Source organism: Amblyraja radiata, chromosome 19 (assembly GCF_010909765.2).
Source record: "Amblyraja radiata isolate CabotCenter1 chromosome 19, sAmbRad1.1.pri, whole genome shotgun sequence".
Taxonomy (NCBI): Eukaryota; Metazoa; Chordata; class Chondrichthyes; order Rajiformes; family Rajidae; genus Amblyraja; species Amblyraja radiata.
The window spans coordinates 11,196,105-11,224,009 of NC_045974.1; the positions used below are offsets into that span (position 1 = coordinate 11,196,105).

General features: G+C 46.5%; 1 protein-coding gene across 1 annotated transcript in view; it reads left to right on the plus strand.

Annotated features, from left to right (window-relative positions):
* The first annotated feature begins 269 nt into the window (after window positions 1-269).
* LOC116983823 (sortilin-like) overlaps window positions 270-27,905 on the plus strand; it is a 103,555-nt gene continuing 75,919 nt past the window's right edge. Inside the window, exon 1 of the mRNA XM_033037666.1 lies at window positions 270-782. Coding sequence (XP_032893557.1) covers window positions 537-782 — 246 coding nt within the window. The 5' untranslated portion in view covers window positions 270-536. The remainder of the gene's footprint in view (window positions 783-27,905) is intronic.

Sequence of the window (27,905 nt, forward strand, 5' to 3'; positions counted from 1 at the left end):
TGAAGGGGTCAGTCCCCTCTACCGACTGGGGGCATGCCAGGGGACGTGGCCACGGGGGTCATTGCCAGGAGGCTTTGTCATTGCTGAGGAGCGTGGTCAATGCCAGAGGGTGGGTGACCATGGATGGGGCTGTGACCAGGAGGCGTGGCCAGTGGGCGTGGCCGTGACCAGGGGCGGGGTCATGGTCAGTGGTCTCATCGCCAGGGGTTGCGGCCGTAACCAGGGTACCGGGTCATCACCAGGGGCGGGGCCACAACCAGGAGGCGTGGCAGTGACAGGTAGGTGCGCTTGCGCGCAGCCGCCAGATGACAGGTGCGCGGCGGCAGCTTTTCATTCACCTCACGCCCTAGCAACGGGAGGACGGGAGGGCGGGCGGGCGAGCGGCAGCCTAGCAACGGCTGCTGGCGGCCTCCCAGCGCCTCAGCCCCGGGCCCGCCCACCCGACCACCCCGCCCCCTTCACTGCCAAGCACTTCCCCGTTTTCTTTTAAAGCTTCTTTCACTCTTTTGGGGTTTTTTGTGCTAACGAGGAGGAGAATGGCTCCGGTGCTGATGGGGTTGCTGGCCATCGCCCTGTTCGGCTGCCCGAGGGCGTCCTGCGACCATACGAGAGACTTCCCCGAACTGCCGACCCACCGGCGGGAGATCTTCCAGCAGCTGGCAACTTTGAGGGGCGCATCCCGGGTGCGGAGAGATGCTTCCCCCCGCCTCACCGTCCGTGAAGCAGACCCCTGTGGCAGTGGCACCTCCGATCAAGGCGCCCTGAGGCAAAACACCCATCAGGTGAGTCCGGCTTTCACACCCTTACTCCCCATGGCGCCGTCAGGGTTGGAGCCTTTCGTTATTCACTTTGCGGATTGTTTGTGTAGGAAGGAACTGCAGACGTTGCTTTAAACCGAAGATAGACACAAAAAGTTGGAGTAACTCAGCGGGTCAGACAGCATCTCTGGAGAAAAAGAATAGGGGACATTTTGGGTCGAGATCCTTCTTCTGAAGCAGAATTTGGACACGAATTTCACCTCGTCCTTTTCTCCAATAACGGGGATGCTGTCTGACCCGCTGAGTTACTCCAGCTTGAGCTTTTCGTGTCTATCTTGCTGATTGTATGCTCGTTGTCACCTTCCCCTCATCTAACAATGATCCATTCTACATTTCCCAGATCACCGTCTCCTTTGTAGTTTACACATCTTACCATTCCATATATCTTTAGTCTCCCTCTCCCCTGACTCATAGTCTGAAGCAGTGTTTCGACCAGAATCGTCACCCATTCCTTCTCCCCAGAGATACTGCATGCCCCGCTGAGTTACTCCAGTTTTTTGTTTCTATCTTAGGTGCTTTTCCAAGGTGGCCAAGCGCTGTCAAGGCTTCTGCATGGAAGCTGATCGGTGCCGGGGTTCCTTATCCAACCTGTTAAAGCCACCACCAAAGCAGGGATCAAAAACATCACGGTGGAATTATCAGATATAAAGTTACACTTCAAAATGAAATTGAACCGAATGAGGTTTAAAAAACGCTGTTTTATGGTAAAACGCTAAAACCCTGTTTTATGTACGCCAGCTTTAAACAAAAGCCGGTGATCACAGCTGTCGATGTGTCTGCCTTAATAGTAAAGTGCAGTACAGTTTTGCTTAATCTCGATCTTGCTCATGTATCTCGCTTCTTGTAGCTTCCGGAATCTACCAGCACAAAGTGTAGTTTATCTTATTTTGACGACACTTTCCGTTTTGTGCTTTAATATTCCAGAGTTCCAGCTTGTGAATTGTGTAAAATAGTACTCTGAGAAAAGATTGGGGGATTCTATTATTGAGTGCGGCGTTTCTATCTTATAGGATCTGGATGTTTCTTTCCAAGATAGGCATATCCTGTAAGGCAGAAACAGAAGTTGAAGTATCATATTTGACTAAATTCCACCTATCAACCAATAAGCTGTTACATTTGAACTTATTGATTAGATTTTTTAAATTTCGACAATCATATTAAGAAATATGGAACCAAGGCAGATAAAATTTGTTGAGACACAGATCAGCCATGATCCAGGACTTGTGTAGCCGACCTCTCGTTGTTCCGAGATGATTCTAATTATAAATGTATTTGAGTGCAGTTTGCCTGTTGTTATCGTTTGGTTTCTCAGAACATTCTTGCAATAACTGGATTTTCCTGTTGAGGTACCACAGTCTGGACATTGCATTAAAGATCAGATGATATATGTGAGGAATTGTAGTGCAACTTAACTTAATTTGCTAGTTCTAGGAAAGTTCACTGTAAAATGTGTTAATACGTGGAGTAACATATGGCTTGAACTTTTTAATTATATGATGTATGAAAGTGAGGCTCAATTGCACAATCTCCTAATAACAGCAAGAATGTAGAAACCAATCACTCCAAGTTGTTTATGGCATGCATGGCATTATCGAGTAGATAATATTGGTTTGGCAAAATCAAGTTTGACAACTTCAGAGTATGAAATCGCTTTGTTCAAAGTCTATGTATAAAACCAAGAAACTTCAAGCCCAGTCGAGTATATTGTCCATTATATGCACGTTCAGTGAGGTATAGGTACATTCAAAATCTTGCTTGCAGCAGCATCACATAGACAGACAAATACACAAGATTTAATAGGACCCTGAGGGGCAACTTTTTTACACAAAGGTTGATAGGTACTGTATATGGATCAAGCTGCCGAAGGAGGTAGTTGAAGCAGGTACCATCACAACGTTAAAGAAACATTTGGACAGGTACATGGATAGGATAGGTTTAAAAGGATTTGGCTAAATGCCGGCAGGTGGGACTTGGGTAGATGGGGCATGTTGGTCGGCGTGGGCAAGTTGGGCCGAAGGGCCTGTTTCCATGCTCGATTCTATGAATTCATGATTTGTTTTGACTTGGAAATTATGGGAAAAAATGTGAAAGACTATTCCTTCTGGCAAATGGATCTAACAACCGAGTACGGGTTCAAAGTAATTGGCCAAGGATCTAGACTGGAGATGCAGGCAAACATTTCCATTGAGAGTTTAACAAATTTGCAGTCATCTTCCCATATAAAGTGGTGGAATTTGGCTCTACATTTAATTTTCAGGGAAGTTGAACAACGATCTGAGGATGAGGTATTCTCATGTTTAAGGATAAAATGTGGAAGTATGATACTGCGGTGAGATGGTGGACGAAAGTACAAAAACAAGGAGCCGCACAGGCACAATGGGATAAACAGGCTTCTTCTGTGTTGTAAGATCCCATTTCCTCATTTCTTTGTACAGCTTAACCACTCAGAGGATAAGCTGAAGTGGCATGAGGAATGGAAAGATTAACCCCATCATTTCATTACACCTTTCTTACACATCAAAACTGATATTCGGATATACTGAAAAATAATACTCTGCATTGTAAAGATTTAGATTACTCTTTGTGTGTAATTATAATATAAATCAAGTTCCTGCACGTTTGTTATATGGAAACTAAAAACATTGTTGGTCGTTCCATTATATTGTTAGCAGATTTTTTTTCCTTAGATGTGGCTCAACGTATTTTGTAACATGGTGCTTTTAGATTGGACGATATTCAAATTCAATTACAGAAAACAGATTCTAATTACAGAAAACAGTTCATCTGCAGGTCATTGTAAATGTGTACAAACAATTCTCTTTTTAATTTTCTTAATTTCTCCACGCCTGAATCCCCATCCCCACCCCCACCCAAATATATTGTTTAACGTCATGTAGCCCTAGTTATTCAGTCTGATGGACCATTGGTCCAAGCTCGATTCAAGTAAAGCTCAACCTGTTGGAGTAAATCCCTCTTTCCCCAATGTTCGACATTTCATCATTGCATTGTGCCCTACAATGCAAATCCCATTTCTTATAAAGTAATCTTTTACCATTGCATTGAATTTGTTGATCTTTTTAATGTTTGCTCATGGCTTAGGTAGTAATCAAGACATTTTTAATTAGACCCCAATTATTCAATCTCGTTTGGTAGAACCTCCTTCTTAGTCCTATCTATATAATTGGTTCCTGCAGGGAGCATGATGACTAGATATTCTGCCTCATGCTTTAAATTCCTTTCTAAGCCTGATGAGATGTAGTAACTCCTGGCTCTGACCTTTGGAACTCATGCTCATGTGAGCACAGAACACTATCTATTTTCATAACTATACTTTCCGACATAATATAAATACTTATTAAATAAATACATTAAATTATTGACTATGCTTGTTAATTTTAATTTCATCCAGAAATGTTTTAGTTAGATGTATGCATTTGATTATGTTTTAGTGAGCTCCTTTTAAGATGAAATACAAATCTTATAAGCCAAATTATCTAGGACTCACCGTCAAGTTAATCTATTGAACCAACAAGGTGTTTTTATCCTATTGTGTCTGCTTTAATTATAAAGCTGCATCTTTGCCTTCACCTTACTTGTGTTCCTTACTCACTAAAGGCAAACTTCTATTGATATTGCATTTAGTGCATTTGCATACTGAGTTATAGAAAACACTAGACCAAGTGCAGACCCGTTGGGTCTGTTCCCCCAACGTGCGGTTGTGGGGGGGGAGGCGGCATGCAGCGTCACACACACTAACTATTCCCCCCCCCCCCCGCACTCACGCTAATTACCCCCCTTGATATTATATTAATATTATTAATTTGCTCCTTTTATCCCATAAACAACCTATCTACTGACGCATAGCCCCCAACTTGCAGTCACACCTAGAGAGGGGGTGGGGGGGGGGGGGGGGGGGGTAAGAGAGTGAGGGCAGAGAGGGAAGGGGCAGAGACAGAGAGAGAGACAGAGACACCGAGAGGGGGGTGGAGAGGAGGAGAAGAGGGTGGGTGAGGGGGGAAAGGTGGGGGAGGAGGGGAGGAGAGAGAGAGGGTGAGAGTGAGGGGGAGAGAGAGGGGGTGCTGCGAGGGGGGTGAGGTGGGGAGGGTGGAAGGAAGAGGGTAGGGGTATGAGGGGAGGAGCGGAAAGGGGAGAAAAACCCATTTTAGAACCAAAAAATACACATTCTGCAAGCATTGTAGAACCAAAAGAGACACTTTTTGCAAACATTTTAGAACCAATAAACACTTTTTGCAAACATTTTAGAACCAATAGACACATTCTGCAAGCGTTTTAGAACCACTAAGGACACTTACATTTGAGTAGACGTGTTCAGTGTTATTCACAGCTCAGAGAAACGTGACCCTCTGCCTTCCTCCAGCTTGCAGACACTGATTGAGGCACACCACTTCCTGATTTTATAGTCCCTCCCCCCTGCCGCCAGCAGGGGCAGCAGAGAGAATGGGGAAATTTGTAAAATCATTAATATCTCTGTCATTTTTCATAGACGGGAAAAATCCTTGGCACACACACGGTGGAGGGGGGCTCTGAGCAAGGTGGCCAAAAATGACGGCCGTAGGTGGCGGCGTTCTCTCGGAAATCGCAGCACAGATGGCCAAAACCGGTCAAGAACAGACTTTTAGTAATATAGATATGGGCTTTTTATTTCCAGGTTCTTAATATTTATGTTCTTAATCAGCTAATTCAGTTACTTATTGTTGCCGAATTCTGTTAATTAGACATCCATGAAAATGGAATTCTAACTATCCTGATTCATTTCCAACTACTAGGCTTCATTTCTCATATTATATCTACCTGTTAGTGTGTTCCCTAATACCCCTAGACAAAGGGAGGAAATGTAGAATCAAGGTTGGAAGACACAAGATTGGTAAAACAGGATTAGGCTGACACAAAGGATCTTCCAGAACCGATCTGCGCATTGGATTATGGGAAAGTAGCAGTAGGCTGTGAGTAGTTGGGAGATTGCAAAGCTGGAGATGATGGAAGGACATTGTCATTATTCACTAAAATCATGTGTTGTCAAGACACCTAGAAAATCATTACAGGATTGAGCAAAGTGAACATGTGTGTATGCAAGGGAAAGCTTTGGAGTTCTTTGAAATTTTACCCAGAGACTAAATGGGGTGAATCAGAGAACTTGTTATATTTGATTTTCAGAATAGCTTTCATACGGTCCAACCAAAAGATGGTGAACAAAGTTAGAGCAGATTGAATTGTGGTGATACCATAGCACTGACTGAGACTTGGTTAACAGATGGAAAATAAATAAAACGGGTCTTCTCAGGTTTGCAGGTTTTGACTATCAGACTCGCAAAGGGTTCTATGCTTAGACCTCAATTATTCAAAGTTTGTATTGACAATGTGGCTGAGTTTATCAATAACTGAAAACGAAGTGAGAATGTGAGTAGTAAAGAGGATGCAAAGAGGCTTTGAGGGGATACGGACAGATGACGTGAGTTGGCAAATGAAGCATAATGAGGAAAGATGTAATGGTATCCACTTCGGCAGAGATAGCATAGGTGCTGAAGGTGATAACTACTGAATAAAAAGATTCTACATTGGGAGGATTAGGATGTGTCGGCATTTGAAATGAAATATTTGGAGAAGTAGGTTAAATTGGACATATTTAAACACACAAGAAAGCAAAAAACTGCAGATGCTGTGTATCTGAAAACCCCCCAGAAAATGCTTAAAATGCTTAGCAGGTCATGCAGTATTTATGATGAGAGAAACAATTAACATTTTGTTAACATGTTCATATCTGCATTAATGTGCTTATTGCCTATTGGGAGGAGTCATCCCTCTGCTGTCACCTCTTGTACACTATTAGAAGGACTGAGGTAGGACAGAGGAGGACAATGTTACAAAGATTAGTTTAGTTTAATAGTTTAGAGATACAGCCTGGAAGCAGGCCCTTCAGCCCTTCAAGTCCATGCTGACCAGTGATCACCCATAGACTAGTTCTATCCTGGAAACTAGGGGTAATTTACAGATGCCAATTAACCTGCAAATCTGCAAGTCTTTGAAATGTGGGAGGAAACCGGAGTACAGGTACCTGGAGAAACCCCACACAATCACAGAGAGACTCCATACCAACAGCCACCGTAGTTGGGATTGAACCCGGGTCTCTGGGGCTGTAAGGCAGCAACTCTACCGCCGCGCCACTGTGCCGTCTGATGGAAATATATTTTTCTGCCAATGGACAGTATATGAGTTTGAAATGCAGTTCACATTTGAATAAAGTGCCACAGTTCCAAATGCTCTGGTTCTTTCTCAGCATGAATTATGGTGGGTGATGCAATTGGTGATAGGTGAGGAGAACTTTTCATAAGGGATCAAAGCTAATGGTTTTCTTCAGTGGGAGGAGGTTATCGACCATACATGGCTAATAGTTGGGGAAGCAAAATAACAGCACCAAGGCAAGCACAGAATGTCAGATATGTATTAATGGAAGCAACAGTTTTCAATCAAACCATCAAGATGGAACCGATTCAGAATGTCTTTCTGTTACGATTATGCCATCCATTATAAAATTACTGAAAGCACAGAAATATTAATTTTGTTTTTTTTAAATGTGAAGCAACTCTGAGGAAAAAAATATTATCTGCTGATTAATAGATGCCTTGCATCTGCAGAGTCAAGTGTGATTCATGAACCAAATACAAATTGTCAGAGCAGTAGATGGATAAGTGGATGTTCTAATTTCTATTGTATTCTAATTAGTTGCCATGGTTTGTTCGTTACAGTGCATTTCTTTCAGTACTATCAAAACATCTGTGCTCCCACAGAGGCAATATGTTTCTTTAAACGCATATTAGTTACAAATTTAAAGACGTTTTTACAAAAAGGTTTTGCTTAAATATTTGAAGAAGGATGAAATGTGCCAAGAAGATATTAAAGTTTCATAATTTCTTGGCATTAGCTGTAAAACGCCAGTCAGTAAATCATGAAATATCATTCTCTATAATATTTACAGAGACTTAGATAACTAACATAATTGTGTATTAAACTGTAGATGATAAGGGAAATGTTATTTACTTTTATTTGTAGTTACCTTGAGCCAATTAAAAGCATTGGCTTCTCTGTCTTTGGAGATGAACATAAGTTTCTTCCTGCATGTGAAACCATTGCTGATATTTATTGCCAGATTTTTAATTTAATAGTGATTTGACAGTTATGGAGAGCTGATTTAAATACAAGTGGAGCTGTAGCTGAGATCAGATTGGCCATGATCTTATTGAATGGTAAAGTATGTTCAAAGGACTATAGAATCAACTCCCGTTTCTAATTCTTTGTTTTTGTGATGTCCTCGGAATATTCCTACAATCAATCTCTTGTTTCAACAACACCTCCTATATCCTGAAATAGTATAACTCCTAACACAGCGTGACATCTCCCGGTGAATTTGAATAGATAAGAAATCCAGCTAATGTTGCTTGCCAGAGTGTTCTGCTTTGCATATGTCACCAGCCTATATAATACTTCAGTGTATTTGCTTTAGTTATTTAGTTGCTAAGCAACAGAATTTTGTCCCCTATTTATCCTAACAAAATAGCTCATCCTGTAAAACTTTCTTCGTTACAGGAAAAAACCCTTCTCACTCTCCCAGTCTCTAAAAAGGATTGCCTAATCTCTTCATAAACCTTTCTTGCCGGCCATTGTTTCAGTAACTCTCTTCTAAACTCAACGATAGATTTTGAAGGGCAAAAAGACAATAGACCACACAAAAACTTCGCATAATACCGCATGGTAATTTCCAACCATCCCAACTCCCATACAATTTATTCAATAAATAGTTTTGAAAGTACATTATGTAAATGTTGTGCTTTTGATATTGTTGTGATTAAAGTTAAGAACTTTAATAATCAGTTAAGGGCTTTCATGGAAATATCTAATCTACCTATTTACCTATCTCCCTATCTACGCCTTGAGTATTAGAAAGGCGCTATATAAATCCCATCCATTATTATTATTACATACCTATCGTCTTGTTTGTCTGTCTGTGAGATCAAGGAACTACGCCAAAACGGTTTACAATAGCGCAAAGACTTTTGCAGAATCTTACTCAACTTTTTCCCGTGGTCGTTAGTATCAAGTTTCTTCACGTTTGATGTTATATTTCACGTTATTGATATTTAAAGTTTAAAAAAAAGTCCAGTTTGAGAAGAATGACTGACTCTGCAGTGAGAGGTTTCTAGCAGCTTCCAGGTACGACGTCACAATGGCATCTCACTGTCCTCCAATCACAATGGCATTCATTTACATATGCTGCCGTGAACATTCCACAAGCCAACAATGACATCACAATGGGATCTCAGCTGCCACTCCCCACTCCCCACAGCCCACTGCCCACTCCCCACTGCCCACTCCCCACAGAACACTCCCCGCAGCTGAACAGAAGGGAGAAGGGGCAATTACATTCTTTTTTTTAAACCTCAAAGCAAGAGAAGGGGGAGGCCGTGCTTGGGGATACATCCCTGCACATGTTGGGGGCTATGGGTGAGTGCTGGAATATGGGGGAACGAGTGTGGTGGAATATTGCGTTGGGGGAACGGGTTGTGCTGGGGGAACGGGTGAGTGGTGGAATATTGCGTTGGGGAATGGGTTGCGTTGGGGGACCAGGCCTCCAGTGTGACAGGGACCCAGTTGATCTAGTACTATTACTAAAACGCTCATCTTGTTTGTGATTCTGTGTGCATGCCCATATGCTCCTGGAACAAGTTATTCACATGTTTTACTTTACAAAATCCAGTTTGAGAAAGAATCTCATTCATATAAACTGCCCGTGAGTAGTACTCCACCGACAATGACATCACAATGGGATCTCATTTACATAAACTGTCCATCAACAGTGTTCCACCCATTGCAATGAGAGATTTGTTACATTGTTGATAGGAGACGGAGGGAGTGGGGGAGGGGAGGAGAAGATATGTTATTTAAACATTGTGTTTAGTGGAGGAGGGCGATAGGGGAGAGGTGAGGAGTGGGGGAACAGAGAGATAGAGGGAGAGAAGGGGTGTAGGGAGGGGAGAGCGGTTATGGAGGGAGGGAGTGAATGAATGTAGGGGAGAGGGGAGGGAGTACAGGAGGGGAGGAGAAGAGAGTGAAGAGAGGGTGAGAGGGAATGATGGAGACTGGAGGAGGATAGGGGTAGGAAGAGGGATGGCAAGGCGCATTTGGGGAGTGTTACCGTGACTCGTGTCACAACGGGGGGATCTCTGGTGTCACAACGGGAACCCGTCAGCCACGCCGGCGCAGTTGGGGGCTATGGGTGAGTGGTGGAATATTGCAATTGGGGACCAGCCCTCCCATGTGACAGGCACCCAACGGGTGCCACTTGGTCTAGTATCCACTAAAATACTGTTTGTGCTGCAGGTCTTAAAGCCATTGGGCACTTTCTTTCCAGAGAACCAACTTTGCTGCTTTCCCACCAGAGCATCTGGTTCTTGGTTGAATGTCTATTCTCCCTTTTTATAGCTACTGATTCCAGCTTTGATCAACTTTAAACCATATGACTCTGAAACTGTTAGAGTTGTTTACTTCACAAATTCAAAGTAATCCGATCTTAAAGTCTTTTGACTACAAAGCCTTCATGTCCTTCATATGACAAGATAGATATTTTGTTGGTAGATAGACTCGATGGGCTGAATGGCCTAATTCTGCTCGTATGTTTTATCGTCTCATGGTGTTAGCTTGGAGATGATTTTCCGATAAAGCTTTTGATTCTTCCCAATGTTTTGCAATGGCAGCTCTATTCCAGTGTATTCCAATAAACTGAAGTACTAGGGGCGCCGCATTGAAGGCAGCCTCTGCCTACAGTCTGTCTGTTTTTCAATCTTTAAAACAAATTTTAGTCTGTTTTAAAGTATGTTTTGGAGATTTCTTTCGCTTTTCTATGTGGGGGAGGGGGGTAGGGTAAGTGGGAAACCGTTTCCCAGTCACTAGCTGGCGAGGACACGATATTCTCCGAGTCGTGTCCTCGCCCCCCCTCCTCGCGGCCTACCACCTGGATTGGAGTGGCCTTTCCTGCCGGGGACCGGACCAGAGCTCCAGCGGTGGCGGCGCAGCACTGGATACATCGCGGAGTGGGCGATGCCTTACCTGGGATCACCGTTGAAGCTCCGGAGTGTTGGGCCTACTGCTTCAACATCGGAGCTGTGGTTTGCAGAGCTTCCAGCGCGGCCAGCGATGACTTCAACATCGCGGAGTCCTGGGGCCCTTTGCCAAGGGCCGCCAGCGTTGCATCTCTGCCCAGCACGGCCTGTGGACTTCGGGAGCCGTGGACTCCGTTTAGGAGGTGGCCGATTCGGATGTCCAAGCCGCGGAGGATGTCCTCCAGTCCTAACGTCGGACTTCCATCATCCCGGCGAGCGGGCCTGAACATCTGGCCGCCCATAGTGCCACAGCGGGGGTTCGGGAGCCCCCCGACCGCGGGAGGGCAATAGAGGACTGAATTTTGGAGCCTTCCCTCACAGTGGGAAACTTTGATCCCGCTGTGTGGAGATGTTTCTGATAAGACTTTGTGTTATATGCTCTTTATTATTTGTATGTCTGTATGGCGACCACACATTTCACTGTACCAATTGGTACATGTGACAAATAAATGTACCTTGTACCTTGTATCTTGGTACAAAACCAAGTATGCTGCTTTTTCTTTCATCGTCTGCAATGGGGCATTTTGGAGCTTTATCATTATCTGTGTCTGTCAGAAGATGAGTATTTTATTTTTCTTACTTGAAAGATAGACATAAGATGCTGGAGCAACTCAGCGGGTCTGACTGCATCTCTGGAGAAAAGGAATAGGTTTCGATTTGAAACATAGATAACAAATGCAGTCAATTTCCTATCAAATTGCTTTCTGGAACTCAAGAATAAGTACAGATTCCAAATGAAGAGAGGTTAGAGGGCAATGAATAAGAAAGGAACAAGGTCAAGTCCCATTTTACTGTTCCACTTCTGGCCCTTCAACAATGACCTTAAATCTGTACCCTCTCATTATCAATCATTTAATTTCCTTTTATTCGATCATGATATTAAACACACTACTTAATCTTCTTTGCTCTTGGATGACCAACAGTTTCACAGCAACGTTTCCAACCTCATAGAATAAAGTAACAATGTCTGAGTTGATCGAATAGGTATGGAACCCTCGGGGATTTTTATATTAGTTACATCTTCCTGGAACCCTTGGGAGGTTATTAATTTGCATATCTCCATGCTGGTTAGAAGGTACATGGAATCGCTTAAAACATACAGGGTGACTTTAACTGAGGCACACGGACTGGAGCATTGATGCAGTAGGTTTTTAATTAGGGCAAGCAGACACACAGGGATCACAATGGAACAATTTCTCTCAACTCAAAGTACATCATGTTTCTATGCCCTATAGGTACAAAGATAACAAAAGCTGATTGAAAGAAATTTCAGTAGTTACAATTGCATAGTTTATTTACATATTTTGGGTGAGGACATATGTTTCCATGGAATTACACATTTACAATGGGAGCACATCTTAACTGATGAGATCAAGTCAAACACCTTTACTGTAACAATGTAGTTTACATTGACATTCCGAAGGCATTTAAGAACAAAACCCAGATACATAAATCATCCTTATTTGACTATAGTCATAATGATGGGTGGGTCTTTCGCTGTACAAGCAGCCCCCAAGTTTTATTTGTCAGAAATAAATATGACCATGTTTGAAGTGTTAAGTGGGAAAACACTTTACCTATATCACAGTGGTGTAGCTGCATTACTCTAGGTCACATATGAAAACAATTGGAAGGCTTATTGTGTGTATTAATGGCTCCTACACCTTGCACATTTCTCTGATGATGGCTACTGTTTAGAAACAGGCTATCCAGTTTAACTAGTCTGTCTTGATTTTTAAATTCCATAAATCTCCAGTTTCATCTAACTCGCCTTATACTTTCCACATACCTCTAAATTGTTACTAGATTAAGTGGGTCACAGGAGGCTTGATCCCCCAATGCAATATTCCACCACTCACCCTTAGCCCCCAACTACACAGGCACAACTCATTTCCCCTTATCCCTAGCACTCTCTCCCCCTCCTCTTCACCTTCCCTCATCTTTCACTTCTCCTCCTCCCCTCCCCAATCCATCCCTCACCTCTCTCTCCCTCTCCTTCCCCCTACCATCAGTCACTCCCTCTCTCCATAACTCCTCTCCCCTCCCTACCCCCCTCCTATCCCTCTACCCCCCGACCTCCCCCACTCCTCACCTCCCCCTAACCTCCCCCACTGCCCTCCTCTCCCTCTATTCCCCACTCCCTACTTCCTGTACTTCCCACCTCCTCTCCCTCTATTCCCCCTCCTCTCCTTCCTCACCTCCTCCCTCTTCTTTTCCCTCTCCTCCTACCTCCCCTAATCCCTCCCTCACCTCTCCTTTTCCCTACCCTCAGTCACTCCATCCCTCCATCCCTCCCACCCTCCCACCCTCCCTCCATAACTCCTCTCCCCTCCCTACTCCTCTTCCTCTATCCCCTCTCCTCCCCCACTCTCCCACCCCAGGATCTCGAGGTTGCCGCTCCTCTCCCTTCTTGCGTTCCCCGGAGGAGCATCATCCGTCGGCGCCCTTAGAGCCAGGTCTCAGATCGGACTGGAAACACCAGCAGCTACGACTGCGCAGGCATGTGGGAGGGGGCGGGGAGTAGAGGTGGGGGGGGGGGGGGGGGGGGGGATGGGGGTGGGGGGAGAGCTCAGAGAAAAGTCGGGGAAAGAGACATGGGGGAGAGGAGGGTATCACGGGGGAGGGGGACAGGAGCCAGCGAGGGGGACCAGAGGGGAAGGGGCTGGAGCTGCAGGGCGTTGCGCTGGCGGTGTGTTTGGGACTCACAGCGGGAGCTGGACCCTCTCCTCTGTTAGGATCAGACTCTCCGCTTTCTGCTTGGTGACATCTCCAGGACGGGCCGCATTTGGTCCCTCCGAAAATGGTGTCCAGTTGGAGACCTCCGCCGGCCATCCTCAGCTCCAGTAAAGACGCGATGGCGCAGGAAGCGGTTGACCGTCCCGTGGAGTGACAGGAGAAGAGACCAATCCGCGCAGCGCTGGGACGGCAGGAGAGGACATCGATCTGCGCACGCGCGGTTATTAAGATTTTTAAACCTCCCTAACTTTTACAATATACTACTGATTGGAACGAAACTTGATGTACTCGTAGCACAGGAGAACGGGGAGTGAGCTGATGAAAAATTGTAAGATTAAATGAGAACTTACCAGTTTGAAGTTTGATCTGTATTTTATGAGGAGTTACGATGAGGGATTACGTGAAGAACCCGCTCAGCGCGCATGCGCGGCATACTTCCAAGCAGCGGCGTGGAATCACAGATAGACACAGTTATTGAAGTAAACATAGTAAAGAAAAGGAGACATCAGTTATCAGTTTGACCTATATTATGAGGGTGGGAGCGGAGGGCACGTAATCCCTCATCGTAACTCCTCATAAAATACAGATCAAACTTCAAACTGATAAGTTCTCGTTTAATCTTACTATTTTACTTCGGAGTCACGTGAGTGACTACGTGAAGACTTCAAAGCTCTGTGATTTCAAACCGTGTAACAGTTTTATTTCACTCACTGCCGAAGTTCTTGAGGGAGGAAGTGTGTTATCGTAACCAACCAATGAATCTGTTTTTCGAGAAACAAAAATGGTATTTAGTAACAATAACACATTAAATTGCTCCCCCGGGCTTAAATTAAATATTTGCAGTTTGTAAAAAATTTCTGCAAACAAGTCAGGTTTCGTCAACGGCTTATTGTAAAAATTTCTGAATGTCGTTTCCCTCGACCATTCTGCTGTCGTCAGAATATGGTCAACCGGTACGTCCATTCTTTCGGCCGTTGATGTAGACGCTGCCCTGGTGGAATGAGATTTGAAAAAAGTTAGTCTATTCCGGCAGCCTTTAGTACCTGCTTGAGCCATCTTGCAATGGTTTGGCTCGTTACCCGGCCATGAGGTTTTTTGTGGCTGACCCATAAGGCTTTTTCACTCCCTCTGATGTTATAGGTTGTGTCTATATAATATAGTAGATAGGTCATGACACACAACCGCGGCTCTGGCGGGTAAGCCCGGAACACCACAACTGGATTGGCTATACCTGGCCTGCTCTGTTCTACCAGACCCTGGATGATGAACGAGATCTGGTCTGGGGTGGTTCACCATGTTGTCCATTCGCAATCGATGTAGTGACTGGACCCTCTGAGTGGATACAAGTGCCATCAACATGAGCGTTTTCAGGGTAGTTTGTTCGAGGCTGAGGGATCTGGCTGGTGGCCATCCCCTGAGGTACGTCAGGAGGACCACACTGACATCCCATAAATGGGTATACCTTGGTCTAGAGGTTTGATGTTATAGATGCCCTTCATTAATTTGACCACCAGTGGATGGGATCCCATCGGCTGTTGTCCTGGTGCTGGTTTCAAATAAGCAGACAGGGCACTCCTTGCTGTGTTGACGGCACTGTAGCTGATTCCTCTTTGTGATGTAGGTAGGCCAGGAACTCCAGTGCGTTGGTGACTGTTGCTGTTGTGTACGTGGTCCCTGTTTCCTGGCAGTACTTCTCGCATTTCTTGATGCTGGTTAAGTACTGCTTCTTAGTGGATGTTCGAAAGGGATGCTGACATGGTGTTGATGGTCTGTTCTGACAATCCCAGTTCCAGATAAGGTCTGTTTAAAACCCTGCAACCCATGAGTTTGATTTTCTCATGGCATGGGTGGCTTATGCCTGATAAGCCACCCATTTTATTCCCGTGAGGTCTTATGCTTATGGTGAGTTAACAACTCTGGGTCACTGAGGCCAGTCGGGTACTATCAAACCCTGATGCAGAGTCCATCTGTATTTTTCGTAGTACCTGACTGATGAGGCAGAAGGGAGGGAAAACATAGAAGAAGGAATTTCCCCAATCCAGCGTGAAGGCATCTACTACCGCTGCTGCCTCTGGGTCTGGTTCCCAAGCGACATGCATAGGTATCTGGTGATTTAGCCTTGATGCAAATAAATCGATATCTGGCGTGCCATATAGCTTGATAATTTTTGCAAATACTTTGGGTTTTACATCCATTCGATGTTGTCATTGAATTTGCGTGACCTGGTGTCTGCCATTGTATTTAGCTTACCTGATAGGTAAGTTGCTGACAGCCAAATATGTCTTTTTGACACACCATTGCCAAATTGTGTTGACCAATTTGTCGCATGATAACGATTTTATGCCTCCCATATGGTTAATGTAGGCCACCACCGTAGTATTATCCATTTGTAACCGTACATGCAGTGATGCATATTTGATGTATATGCTTTTAATCCATAAAAGGCATCCAACATCGCTAAATAATTAATGCCCCGTGTAAGTAGTAATGATGACTTTAGGTTAGTCCATCTACCACCTGATAGATAATGATAGGGCTGAAACTATGCCAACTGTTTTGATATAGTTTCAGTGGGTAATTTCATGACCCGATCATAATGACCTGCATGATATTTTAATGCCTGTAGCTTTGCTCTTTGTAGATTTTATAATGCAATGGTCCGAATTGTGTAGCCAGGAATGCTGCTACCATTTTCCCAATTACTCTTGCTACTTGTCGAATAGTTGGTTGCTCGTTGACCATTAAATTGTGGCATAATTGTGCCAATTCAACCGTTTTGTCTTTTGGCAAAGTTACAGTCATATGGACTGAATTAATTGTGAAGTCTAAGTAGTCCATGATAGTGGATGGCTTCAACTTTGATTTATCTGGATGTAAAACAAACCCCAGGGTTTCAAAAACTGTTTTGTAGCTGAAAAACAGCTGACATAGCCAATTCCATGGTCTTCTTATTAGTTTTGCCTGGGCTGGTTTTAGTATCTTGATGAGTAACCTTGAGCTGACGTTACCCCATGGGGTAATGCTTTAACTGTCATAGTTGCCCCATCCAGGTAAATTTTAGGTATCTGCGTAGATCCTTTTGAATGGGTACTGAATAGTAAGCATATTTGAGGCCAATGCTTGCCATAAAGTATCCTTTGAAATTAGATTCCTTATTTTACATATTCTTGTAGGCACCAGACCCACCTACCTCCATGGATATGGGCATTTCTTCTGTCTCTTCCCAGACCAGCGAGTCTGGCGCGTTGTCTGACGTGGCGGTGATGTTGGGGGTGGCGCATTTTCCATGGGGTCCTGCTCTGGGCCATGGTCTAAAAGACTCCCGGGCATAAACAAATGCGGTCCCCGAGATTTCACCAGTCCCATATGGTAGACATCGACTGGTGGACGCGATGGGGTGCTGCCGCTTGGGTATTGTATTTTTGGGTTTGCTCGTCCTGGGGCCTGCCCTCATGAGGCCGAAAGTTTTTATTCCCGTGAGGTTTTTTGCCAAAGAGCCGTGAGGCTGACTCAGTGGCTGGGGTTTAGCACAACCCAAATTCGGGATTTAGGGCAGGTCTTATGATTTATATACGGAGGTAATTTATCTCGCTCTGCGTGTTGCACAACAGTGCGAGAGTGATTTGTTAGTTAGTGGTCATCTCCGTATTGTCCACAGAAAACGAGCAAATGGTGTGATGGCTGACGTCAGGAGCCTGAGGATCCGCGGCAGTATCAGCTCCTGGTCTGAGTATTTGTCCCGACGTGCCCCCAGATTTGGCTGTTGAGTGCCGGCACTTTGAAGGACTATAATTCATTGGAGCTGTACATTTTAAGCCTTATTAACCACCTGCTCCTGTAGGTGCCTGTCGGAGAGGTGGTCAACGCTGGCCGTTAGTTTTTAGGCTCTAATGGCCTTCCTGCACGTGGGGTAGCCACGTAGCAGTCCACACACACCCAGCAGCTCTTCCTGTTCCTGCACCCCTGGCATACTCCCGAATTCTTCAGCCAGCGACCCCCTCTTCATGACCAGCCCAGCCCTGGTCACCCCAAAGCTAACCACACTAAGGAGGAAGTGATGGGCAGTGCCTAGGCACTGTGGAGGGTATGCCTGAACCCTCCAGCGAGACTGCCCCTCACATAGCGTGTCTCGCAGAAGCTCCTGCTCCAGGAGCCGCTCCAGCGGCTCAGGCGGCTGTCTCTCTCCCATGCGGGTGGAGAGACGTCCCCTCCGACAAGTCGGAAGCCACTGGCCGGATGCCTCTTCGGATGGCTAAACATCCAGCCCGCAGCTCAGGCACTAGCGGGACTGGGCTCGGCGCGGTGATGGGGATAGCGGAGCGCCCGGTAATTGTTCCTACCGCCTGTTACTGCCCCCCCTGCAATGGAACGCTCCTCCGCTGGAGTCGAGCGGGGGACAGGTTCTTCTAGAGCTTTTGTGCCTTGTAGAAGCGAGAGCGCCCCTCAAGCAGCGCGTCTCGCAGGCACCTGCACCGAGAGCCGCTCCAGCGGCTCAGGCGGCTCTCTCTCCCCCCGTGCGGGTGGAGAGACGTCCCGTCCGAAATCGGGAAAAACACCTGCCGGATGCCTCTTCGGGTGGCTATGCATCCAGCCCGCTGCTCAGGTACTAGCGGGCTCGGCTCGGCACGGTGTCGGGGAATAGCGGAACACCGGGTAAACGCTCCTACCGCCTGTTGCTGCCACCCTCCCCGACGGAAAACGTTCCTTCTCGAACGGGGGACAGTTTTGTTCCAGAGCCTTTTTCTCTGCCTGTAAAACACAAGCAGAAAAAGGCTCCCCTGTAATAGAAACCCGACCTCAGAGTACTCACCTGACGGTCCGTTTCATTCTGTAGCGAGAGCGCCTAACTCCCGCTGCAGCCGCTGTTGCACTGCTGGCGTTAATGTCGCGCATGCGCGCTGAGCGGGTTCTTCACGTAGTCACTCACGTGACTCCGAAGTAAAATCGTAGCGCTATCGCGTACCGTTTAACTAATAAAGCTATTTGACTCGGCCACTTCCTGTGTAGCACATTCCACATACAAACCACTCTTCAATTGAATATATTTCCCTTCATTTTTTATTGGATTTATTGGTAGCTGCTTTTTATCCATTTTTACACATCAGAACAGATGTGGAAATAGGCCAAATCTACTTATCCACCAATTTTATAATTTTCCCTGTTGTGATAAGCGAGTTCGGTATTCTGAAAAACGCAAGGAATCGTGGGATTTGTCAAAGGTCATTCACCATAAAGAAAAAGCGAACGAAGCGCTGGCTTAAGAAACTGGGTATAAATTCGTATCTTTATTCATGATTTATGTGTAAAACTCTCATCCCCCCCCCCCAAAGGAACAGGTAGTGGGAGAGTGGGGTGTAACAGCGAGAGAGAGAGGGCAGATATGAGTGGGAGACAGGTTAGAACCCGCACACGGACCCGCGCCTCATCTGTAGCCAGGATAGAACCCGGGTCCCCGTCGCCGCAAGCGCTGTCGTACCGCCACTGGACCACCCCATTCTTCCCATCCCCTGAATGTCCCATCCCCGCCTGGGGGGTGGCTGGAGATGTCCGGGGCCACCCCGGACCAACGATACCAGCAGCCCAGGCCCACAGCCAGAGTGGAGAAGAAGCACGAACCCCAGCTCAACTACGCCTATCCCGCCGGGCCAATTGACAGCCCCGGAACGACGGGACACCAGTGTCCCCAGGCCCACAGCCAGTGTGGAGCAGAAGCGCCAACTCCAGCCCAGGTGCCAACTCCAGCCACCGCCGGCATGGAGGGGGCCAACCAACCGCCACTGGACAAGGAGAAAAGCACCAATTCCAGCCAGCGCCTCCTCCCCGCACCGGATGCAAGCCCGGCCTGACACCTCCGGCCGCCCCCGGACAGGGATGGAACACCCGGGAGGGGACGAGCCCAGCAGCAACTCAACAGCGCCCACAGCGCCGGAGAACCGGGCCCAACCCCGACACGGACGAGCACGATCTCGCTCATTCACCAAAGCATAACGCAATAAAAACGACAACATAATCTTAGCTTTCAACAAAGGGACAATAAATACAAGTAATTCATAGTTTGAAAGCAATATTTTCTTACCTGGAAGAATCAAAGCTGGAAATAACGGATGAAATGCAGGTCTATAAGTACACAGCTCCACTGCTTCCAGCAATGTTAATGCAGAATTACCTTTGACCTGGACATGCGCAGTCGGAATACCGAACTTGCTTATTGTTAGAACTGAGCTGCTCCAATTTTCTATTATCTGCCATATTTCTTGTCTGAGGCATTTAATTTAAATATTTATTGGACTTTCCTAGTGATGTTGTATTTTAACAACAGACTGAAGCTGAGTTCAGAGACTGAAGCTGTGCCTCTACTGCAAATATAACCAGACCAGACTCCTGCAGAAATTTATTGATGTAAAGTTTGGTAAGTGCGGTAAACGATACGATACGGTGGCACTTTATTGTCAGACCGAGGTCTGAAATTTGTTTTTGCATACAGCCATACAGTAAAATAAAGAACACAACACACAAACAGCGAGGAAGATAGAAATAATCTTCTACTAGACTAAGTGCAGTCTGCTCCCCAACGCAATATTCCACAACTCACGCATAGCCCCCAACTACGTAGGGGCTCTTTTCCCCTCATTCCCCAGCACTCCCTCCCCCTCCACTTCACTCTGCCTCTTCTTTCCCCTCTCCTCCTACCCTCCCCCAATCCCTCCCTCAGCTCTCCCTCCCTCTCCTTTTCCCTGCCCTCAGTCACTCCCTCCCTCCCTCTATAACTCCTCTCCCCTCCCTACCCTACTCTTATCCCTCTATCCCCAAATCCTCACCTCCCCCTCTCCCCCCTTCCTCTCCCTCTATTCATCCTCCTCCCCCACTATCTGTCCTGACCTCCCCCACTGCCCTCCTCTCCCTCTATTCCACACTCCTTACCTCCCCCACTTTCCCCCCTCTCCCTCCCTATCCCCTCCTCTCCCTCATTCCCTCCTCACCTCCCCAGGATCTTTCCCCTCTCCTCATCCCCTCCCTCACCTCTCCCTTCGGCCCACCCCAGCTCAACTACGCCTGACCCGCCGGGCCAACCAACAGCCAGGCCCTTCGGCCCATCAGGTCCGCGCCGACCAGCGATCCCCAACATACCTGTACGTCTTTGGAGCGTGGGAGGAAACCGAAGATCTCGGAGAAAACCCACGCGGTCACGGGGAGAACGTACAAACTCCGTACTGACAGTACCCATAATCGGGATCGAATCCGGATCTCTGGTTCTGCAAGCGCTGTTAGGTGGCAACTCTACATGCCGCGCCACTGTGTTTCCCACAGTAGTGAGACAGATTAACAAAGTAGTTAATAATGTTTATGATCTTGTGTTTTATGCCTCTATTTTATAAAGAACACAAGTTAGGAAGTTACGCTGAACCAACATAACACATGTGTTCAACCCCAACTGCTCTACCGTGTCCAATTCTGGGCATTGCAAATTGGCAAGGACATATATAACGCAAGAGAGACTATGATTAGAAACTAGAGTTAGTCATTTCAGAGCAGAGAAATTTAAGAAACTTGAATTTTTTAATCATTAATGCTTTGATAGACTGGATAAAAATATACTTTCCAATGACTAACGGGTTGATCACAAGAGAGCACAATTTTAAACTAATTGGTAGAGTTGTCAGGGAGAAGGGAATTAATTAATGAACCATTTCTTTGTTACATTTTTATATTAAATTTGGTCTTCCCTGAGGAATTCTGGCTAAGGTTTTAGTAAACAACTAATATCATTGAAGGAGAAGAATTAGAAAATAGTTAATATATTTTATAAGTAAAATATCTTGAGACGCATGTTGCCAAAATGGACCACTGAGATTTGTAGAATGAGGTAACGATGAATAATAATAATAATAATAATAATAATAATAATAATAATAATAATAATGAGCCTTTATTGTCATTGTACTTAGAACTACAACAAAATTAGGAGAGATACTCCTGATCAGTGCAACCAAAACAAGTCCAAACAAGACAAAAACACATCCAATACATTCAATACTTTATTTAACTGCTTAACTTAGTAGATAAATAATAATTATCACACCTAGGTAGAACATTGCACTGGGAGAAAATTACATATTAAAATTTAATAAATACTTTAAAAGAGTTTTAAAAAAAGAAGAAATATTAGCTGTGGTCTGTTTTATAATGGAATGGATGACAGCATTCTCATGTCTTGTGGATATTTGAGGAATTTAGAGTTCTAATGGCCCAGGGAAAGAAAGTTCTTGAGTCTGTTAGTCCGGCTTTGGACGCACCTGTACCGCCAACCAGAGGGCAGGAGGTTGAACAGGAACTGTCTAGGAAGGGAGGGGTCTTTGATTATTTTCCTGGCTCAACAGAGACACCGAGAGCTGGAGATGTCTTCCAGGGAAGGCAGAGGGCAGCTGATGATTTTCTGGGCAGTCTTGATCACTCTCTGCAGTGCTCTCCTGTCTGCTGCTGAGCAGCCGGCATACCACACCGTGATACAATATTCCTGCACACTCTCGATGGTGTAGCAGCAGAAGGTCACTAGCAGCTTCTCCTCTAAACTGTTCTTCCTTAGCACTCTCAGGAAGTGCAATCACTGCTGGGTCTTTTTTACCACCACTGAAGTGTTGGCAGACCAGGAGAGGTCCTCCGCGATGTGCATTCCCAGGAATCTGAAGGTGGAAACCCTCTCGACACAGTCCCCATTGATGTAGAGCGGGGCAGGGTCCGCTATGTGCCTTCTGTAGTCGAATTCCACTGATGATACTGAATTATAGGTTTTCAAAAACTATTAAAAAAAGTTTTAACATATGTTCGCACATGTTATTTTACTCTGACAATGCTCTGGCAATATTTCTTTTTCATTTACTTACTTTTGTCTGGTGTTCAGAGTTGATTAGAATAAATACCATTTAGTGGTTCACATTGATTTTTTTTCCTTGCTGGCTTCCATTAAATCAATGGAAGGACAAGTTCTTCTCTTGCATTGTTTGTTGCCGTTGAAGCAGAAAAGCTGTTGGTTTGATAGTAGGTTATTATTGCCACGTGGACCAATATACAGCGAAAAACTTTGTTTTGAATGTTATCCAGGCAAATCATACCATGCATGAGTGCATCAGGTAGTGCAAAATAGAAAATAAGCAGAATGCAGAATATAGTGTGACAGCTACACAAACAGCGCAGATAAAAAAGATTGTAAGGGCCTTAACAAGGTGTTTTGAAAGATCATTCTAGCATATAAGAGGTCTGTTCAGGAGCCTGATAACAGCGGGAAGAAGTTCTTCTTGAATCTGGTGCAGTATTTTCGAGCTTTTGTACCTTCGGTGAGTGGTGGAATATTGCATTGGGGGAATGGGTTGCGTTGGGGGACCAGGCCTCCCATGTGACAGGGACCCAACGGGTCCCAGTTGGTCTAGTATATATTACTAAAACTTTCATCTTGTTTGTTTCTATGTCTCTCTGTGTGCATGTCTGTGATGGTGCTTGGTCTATGAAGAGTGTGATCCTGAAACTATGCCAAAACGGTGCATGGTGGCGCTACAATTTTTGCCCACCTTACTCACCATTGTCCTGTGGTGTGGTGTATCAGGTTTCGTTCAGATGGATGGTATATTTTACAAGTTATTCACATTTCAAACTTTACAAAAACCACTGAATAAAATATCTTCCATTTGCATTGGCAGTTAGGAGCGTATGACATCACAATGGGATCTCATTTACATAAACTGCCCATCAGCAGTGTTCCATCCCACAACTCAAAACACAGCAGCATTCCACCATTATATCACAATGGGATACATTTAATAAAAGCTCAGTTTAAAAAAACACAGCAACTTCCATCTCACAATGATGACAAGGGGGGTAGGGAGGGGAGAGTGGTTATGGGGGGAGGGAGGGAGTGACTGAGGGTAGGGGAAAGGAGAGGGAGGGAGAGGTGAGGGAGGGAGTGGAGGAGGAGAAGAGGGCAAAAAGAGGGAGGGGGAGGAAGTGCTGGGGATGAGGGGGAATGGAGGAGGATAGGGGGAGGAAGAGGGATGGCGAGGCGCACTTGGGGAGGGTTGCTGTGTCTCGCGTCACAACGGGAACCCGTCAGCTGCACCTGCGCAGTTGGGGGCTTTGGGTTAGTGGTGGCATATTGTGTTCAGGGACCACCCCTCCCATGAGACGGACCCAACGGGGGGGGGTTGTGTGTGTGTGTGTGTGTGTGTTCACATCTACTCGAAGAAACAACATGCTAACGGTAAAATGTTTACATATTCCGATAGAGATTTATCCCGCGAGAGAATGGGGGGGGGGGGGGGTGTGAGAGAGAAGATTGTGGGCCTCGCTCGGGTACACACCCACTCGCAGCCTCGCTCAGGCCTGGCGCCTGGTTGGGAGGCTGCGGCTCTACGACCTCCGTAGGTGCTGCCTCTACCTCCTCCCTTTGTGTCCTCTCCTTCTCTGCCCCTCCTCTCTGCCCCCCTCCCTCTCTGCCCCCCTCCATCGCTGCCCCCTCCCTCTCTTCCCCCCTCCCTCTCTGCCCCCCCTCCCTCTCTGCCCCCCCCTCCCTCTCTGCCCCCCCTCCCTCTCTGCCCCCTCCCTCTCTGCCCCCCTCCCTCACTGCCCCCACTCCCTCTCTGCCCCCCTCCCTCTCTGCCCCCCCTCCCTCTCTGCCCCCTCCCTCTCTTCCCCCCTCCCTCACTGCCCCCACTCCCTCTCTGCCCCCCTCCCTCTCTGCCCCCACTCCCTCACTGCCCCCCTCCCTCTCTGCCCCCACTCCCTCTCTGCCCCCACTCCCTCTCTGCCCCCTCCCTCTCTGCCCCCCTCCCTCACTGCCACCACTCCCTCTCTGCCCCCCTCCCTCTCTGCCCCCTCCCTCTCTGCCCCCTCCCTCTCTGCCCCCTCCCTCTCTGCCCCCCTCCCTCTCTGCCCCCCTCCCTCTCTGCCCCCCCTCCCTCTCTGCCCCCCTTCCTCTCTGCCCCCCTTCCTCTCTGCCCCCCCCTCCTCTCTGCCCCCTCCTCCCTCTCTGACCCCCTTCCTCTCTGCCCCTTCCTCTCTGCCCCTTCCTCTCTGCCCCCCCTTCCTCTCTGCCCCCCCTTCCTCTCTGCCCCCCCTTCCTCTCTGCCCCCCCTTCCTCTCTGCCCCCCCTTCCTCTCTCTCTGCCCCCCTCTCTCTCTGCCCCCCCTCTCTCTCTGCCCCCCACCCCTCCCTCTCTGCCCCCCCTCCCTCCCTCTCTGCCTCCCCTCCCTCCCTCTCTTCCCCCTCTCCCTCTCTAGGGAGTGGTGAATATTGGGACCTATGGGTGAGTGGTGGAGTATTGCTTTCGGGAACCAGCCCTCCCCTGTGATGCCGCGCGCCCCCCCTCCCCCCCTCCTCAATCTCAACCCTCCTCCCTCTCCCTCTCTACCCCCTCCCCCTCCCTCTCCACCCCCCCTCCCCCACTCTAGCCGCACCTGTGCAGTTGGGGGTTATTAATGGGTGGGATAGGGCAGTGGATGGGGTAAAAGGAGCGAATGAATAATATTAATATAATATCAAGGGGGGGGGGGTTAGTGTGTGTGGGGGGTGGTTAATGTGTGTGTGATGCCCCCCCCCCCCCCCCGCAACTGCGCGTTGAGGGGATGGGACCCAACGGGTCCCACCTGGTCTAATACATTACTAAAACTCTCACCTTGTTTGTTTATATGCATGTGTGTGTGTCTGTCTGCGTGCCTATGTAATCGTGGAACTACGCCAAAATGGTACATGATAGCCCTACAATCTTTGCACCACCTTACTCACAATTATTCTGTGGTGTGGTGTATCAAGTTTCGTTCAGATTGATGTTCGGCTTTAGAAGAAATACACTTTTTTAATGAAGAGTGGAAGATGGAAAGACAGCGAGGAAAGCAAATGAAAAGAATGAGAAAATGTTGAAAATGCTCAGCAAGTTGGGTATCATCTGTTTCAAATCAATGACATTTCATCAGAAAACATCCCCGGAAGAATCCAATTTATTGTTGGAATAGTTAGATCTGTTGATAATAAACACAACTGATGATTTCTGGGGCTGATGGGCTGGTACAGATAAGAATAAAAGGATGAAGCGGTGATCTATGTGAAATGTGTTTGGAAAGATATCTAGTGGTTAATAAAGAAGCTATCTTTTTAAATTGTCTTTTTCCTCCCACGAGTTGGTAACAGTAGAGTGAGATGGTGTGGAGTAGATAAAAAAAGACTGAAGGCAATGTTTTCAATCTTCTCAGTGTTCAGTTAAAATATCATTTGGGAATGGATGTCAGCCAAATGTTCTGGCAATATCAGGCAGTAGATGAGCGTTAGATGAAGCTGTATGTTTTCTGCTGCACCATGTGGGGATCTGAACTTTCTATCTTACAATGATAAATAGGAAGTCAAAGATTAATGCTTTGAAGATTCTGGAGATAAAGATGATGAGATGGGTGAACAAGTTCAAGTTCAAGTGAGTTTATTGTCATGTGTCCCTGTATAGGACAATGAAATTCTTGCTTTGCTTAAGCACACAGAAAATAGTAGGCATTTACTACAAAACAGATAAATGTGTCCATATACCATGATATAAATATATACACACATGAATAAATAAACTGGTAAAGTGCAAATAACAGAAAGTGGTTATTAATAATCAGAGTTTTGTCCGAGCCAGGTTTAATAGCCTGATGGCTGTGGGGAAGTAGCTATTCCTGAACCTGGTTGTTGCAGTCTTCAGGCTCCTGTACCTTCTACCTGAAGGTAGCAGGGAGATGTGTGGCCAGGATGGTGTGGGTCTTTGATGATACTGCCAGCCTTTTTGAGGCAGCGACTGCGATAAATCCCCTCGATGGAAGGAAGGTCAGAACCGATGATGGACCGGGCAGTGTTTACTACTTTTTGTAGTCTTTTCCTCTCCAGGGCGCTCAAATTGCCGAACCAAGCCACGATGCAACCGGTCAGTATGCTCTCGACTGTGCACCTGTAGAAGTTAGAGAGAGTCTTCCTTGACAATCCGACTCTCCGTAATCTTCTCAGGAAGTAGAGGCGCTGATGAGCTTTTTTGATAATTGCGTTAGTGTTCTCGGACCAGGAAAGATCTTCAGAGATGTGCACGCCCAGGAATTTGAAGTTCTTGACCCTTTCAACCATCGACCCGTTGATATAAATGGGGCTGTGGGTCCCCCTCCTACTCCTTCCAAAGTCCACAATCAGTTCCTTGGTTTTGCTGGTGTTGAGGGCCAGGTTATTGCGCTGGCACCACAAGTCCTAAATTGAATTTTTTGGCTTACCCACGATAAGTAATGGGAAAAGGCAAGTAAGGACCAGATTTAAAAAAATGAGAGGTGATAGATAATATTATCATCTGGGTCATAGTTGGTTCACAAGGATAAGGAGGAATAGTGGATCATTGTCACAGTCACAAATGTTTCTGACTTTGATTAGAGGTATTTCATACTGCAGTAGGTTAGTATTATAATTGGAGAAGTCTAATAATGAAGTGTATGAAACATATCAATGGATTAGAGAATTTACACTGCGGTCAATGACTTTGAAAACAAATATAGGAAATAGGGTGGATTTGCCAAAATAGAATGTGGCGGAGCCTTACGACAGCGGCTCGACTGCAGTCCGTCTGTTTTTTTTTTGTCTCGTTAAGTGTATGTTTTGATTCTAGTTTAATTTTTTTTTAGCTGTGTATATGTGGGGGGTGGGGGGAAGTGGGGGAAACCGTTTAATCTCTTCCCTGTTTGGGGACCCGACTTTTTCCCTGTCGGGTCTCTGATGTGTTGAGCCTTACTTCGTGGAGCCGGCGAAAGCCTCCATCCGGAACCAACCTGAGAGCTCCAGTCGCGGAGCGTGCGGACCTGCCATCGCGGAGCTGGCCGACTTCGGAGCAGGAGGAGCAGGGCTGTTACCCGGCTTCGGAGGCTCCGGCCGCAGGCCCTGTGGACGGTAACATCGGGAGCTCGCAGGTCCCTGGTGGGAGACCGCTTTTTGGAGCTCCCGCAACGGCAACTTCTCCCGCCAGAATCGCGGGGTGAAATGACTTGGAGCAGGGCCTAACATCGCCCGTCGCGGCTTAATGGCCGTGGGACTTACTATCGCCCACCGGGGGCTTTAACATTGGGAGCCCCAGTTCGCCTCGACGTTGCAGTTGGACTGCTGGACCGCGGGAGAAGAACAAGAGAAGAGATAA